Source organism: Aplysia californica, unplaced genomic scaffold (assembly GCF_000002075.1).
Source record: "Aplysia californica isolate F4 #8 unplaced genomic scaffold, AplCal3.0 scaffold00093, whole genome shotgun sequence".
NCBI lineage: Eukaryota > Metazoa > Mollusca > Gastropoda > Aplysiida > Aplysiidae > Aplysia > Aplysia californica.
In genome coordinates, this window is record NW_004797363.1 from 340,645 (window position 1) to 343,855 (window position 3,211).

The 3,211-nt window shown below is 42.6% G+C and overlaps 1 protein-coding gene across 1 annotated transcript in view; it reads right to left on the reverse strand.

Moving 5' to 3' along the window:
- LOC101857180 (acid sphingomyelinase-like phosphodiesterase 3b) overlaps positions 1 to 3,211 on the reverse strand; it is a gene marked incomplete in the record, with an annotated part of 12,906 nt that overhangs the window by 7,481 nt on the left and 2,214 nt on the right. Inside the window, 1 exon segment of the mRNA XM_005095018.3 lies at positions 687 to 879. Coding sequence (XP_005095075.2) covers positions 687 to 879 — 193 coding nt within the window.

Below are 3,211 nucleotides of genomic sequence, written 5' to 3' on the forward strand. Positions count from 1 at the left end.
GGGGCGGGGGGTAAAGTTCTCACCCCATTTGTCTTGGTTGAGTCGAAAGACGTGGACATTAAATTCGGAGATACTTACTTTCTACTTTTTTACTCTCTCTCCCTATACCTTCATGTACATAAGACGTTGAGCAATCGACGTCACGTTTGCCTGTCCTGGGCCACACTCTCCGATCTCTGCACATGTTGGAGATGCCGACTCTTCAGATAACCTTACAGTGTTGAAAGGGGCGTTAGATTTACACAAATAATAATATAAGAATTATTAGCCTCAGCTTCGGCTACTCTCTTCTTTGTGTACCTGATGGTATAGGTACAGAGAATGTACATGTACAAGAAAAATTAGCCAGGGAAAAGCAAGCGGGGTGTCGACTACCCCCTGCCTGAAGTACCTGACGGTATAGGGAGGGACAGAGTAAGTATAAGAATAATTAGCTGGGGACAGGCAAGCGTGGTGTCGAAATTATGCAAACTGAGCCCAAAAATTTGAAATTAAGCGATTCTCTTAATTTTAAAAAAGAACTATAAAGGAAAATAATCAGAAATTAAGCAAAAAATTATCAAATTTTGCATAATTATGCGTGGTGCATAAAACCACGGGGTCAGCGCTATGTACCTGGCTGTATAGGGACAGTGAATGTATTCGAATTACTAGTTGTCATGATAAATATTATTACTGGAGCTCACCCTGTCCAGATAAGGAAGTCCACGTCGGCCTTGACCCTGGCCATCTCTCGTACGCTCTCCAAGACCAGTTCCCAGGGGGAGTCGCACCAGTAGTCTCCGAACTGTCCCTTGACCGGAACTTCGTCATTGCACGACAGACCCGATGTCCAGTATGTGTGGTCATAGTGGAAGTCTGTCACGTGCCAGAAGTATCCTGAGAACAAGGACCAATTTGTTTGACTGTTTATTAAGGATTACAAGAAACAAATTAATAGTTTATCTAATTCCACAGTTCAAGACATCCTATCATTGGCCTATTTCCCTCACTATTCCTTTGCCTTGTAATATCTATCCACCTACCTAACAATCTACCTTCTTATCTACCTATCTATCGACCTATCTATCTATCTGTCTGTCTGTCTGCCTGTTTATATCTATCTATCTGTCTGTCTGTTTGTCTATCCATACCTATCTGATTGTCGGTCTGTCTGTCTGTCGGTCTGTCCATATCTATCTATCTGTCTGTCAGTCCATATCTGTCTGTCTGTTTGTCTGTCTGTCTGTCGGTCTGTCTGTCTGTCTGTCTGTCTGTTTTTGACAATGCTTTCCTCGGGTTGCGAATTCAAAAGTCAAGCCTTCAGCCTGCACATGAATTGTACAAAATCAGGGGGAGGGGGGGGGAGAAGGGAAGATATTCACTTTGTTCAGGGGGAGTACACTGACTTATGGTACATTCAGTAACACAGAGTGAATCTCAACAGCTCACGGCACTCTTGTCTTAACAGTATTTTTATCTGTTTTAGCTAGGTAATACATATTGTATTGAGTCAAGTAGAAAAAGCGACAAGAAGATAAGAAAACAGAGATGACACACTACCGACAATATCGCACCATAGCCCTTCATGAACATTGTTTCAGCTAATACATAGCATGCACCTAGGGTTGGGGTGAGGTGGACCTGTAGACATATTATTATTATGCCATACATATTATGTCATCGCCCTCCCCCATTTCCCGTCTCCACTTCATCGTTTTTGTGGCTTTCGGTTTAGTTATTTTTGCTTTGTTGCGCTTTTTAAAGCTCTCATTTTCTCCTTTTTCATTTCTCCATACTTTTCGGTGAGGGCTTTGGGAGGGGGGGGGGTTCAAGTATACCTTCTTTTATATGAACAACAGTTTGTCTTGTTACACTTGTGTGTCATTAAATGTTACCATAAACCTAGAGGACTCATCGAGAACAAACGGTTCGTTTTGGCTAATGCAGAAATATTGAATATTGAAAAAGAGGGGAGTTTTTGTTTTGCTATTACGTCCAGGAATGCAAGTACGTAATTTCATTATCGTTGAATGCACATGACGAGGACATGTTCGCTTTGAACAAGTGTTTCACGTGTCCATGAAAGATTAATGCACCTTAAATTCGAAAGGCAAGCCTTGCCATTAGCAATTCGTTTACAGACGCAACAACTGTCTAAACGTAGCAGGTGTTTCTCTGACTTCCCACTCCAAGCCACGGACCCAGGGGCGGTGGGTAGTGAAGGGCTCACGGGCTTGACCCCTCCCCCTCCCCATCCACCACCCCCGACTCTATCCCAAAGTAAATGAAAATTTCTCCATAATGAAATAAGCAGTTGAAACCGTTATGACCGCACGCAAAGAACTCAGGGTGATCAACTTAGCGACTTGCTCGTTTATCCAATCACTGTTGTCACCGTTTACAACTATAGTAACCCAGCAGCCAATCAAATGTCTTTAGGGCTCAGCAAAGGATGAGGATGAGCCCTTTCCCACTGCCCGTCCTTAATGAAACTCTTCTTGTAAAAAAAGGTAAAAGACCTGAAAAAAGAACACTGTAGTGAGGGCTCTCGTTCTCCTAGCAATGACAATGGGGTGAACGTTTACGACACATTTTCCCCCACTGACACAGATACCTACTTATGCGCTCGTTGGTTCTTTGTTGGGTGCGTTCAACTTTCTCGACTACACGGCTTAATCCATCTCAGGGAAGTAATATGTTTGAAGTGTTGTGTGTGCATGTTTGCGTTTGAGCCGCTGAGATTTAACCGTTATAAATCAGGTCGAACTAATTTTAAGTCAATTTTTCCTCATATGAAAATTAATTAGAGGAAATTTGGAGGTGGATCGGCTTCGTCGCCACCATCAACAATAATTTAACTAAGAACAAAGAGATGGAAAGCAAAGGTAACTCTTTTCGTTTGAATGGTTCTCAAAATGCCGTGGCTCACCGTGATTATAGAAAAATCATCACTGTCTAGTTCTTATTGCTTGCTATTTGATGGTAAAGAACTGGAAACAACCTAAGCCCTACCGAAATTTTGGTCCACCCACCGCCACTGCACGGACCCGACCGTGTCCCTAAACAAAAAGGAATTTCCTTCCAGCGAAAAGGTGCTTTATTTATTTCTTCCATTGAATAACATTATGTTTCTTTCATGGCGTTTGGATAATGTTTATGTGGGCATCGAGGTGGAGGATAGACGTTTTGGAGAAAAAGAACAGAAGGGAACCTGGTAAGGGGGGGGGGG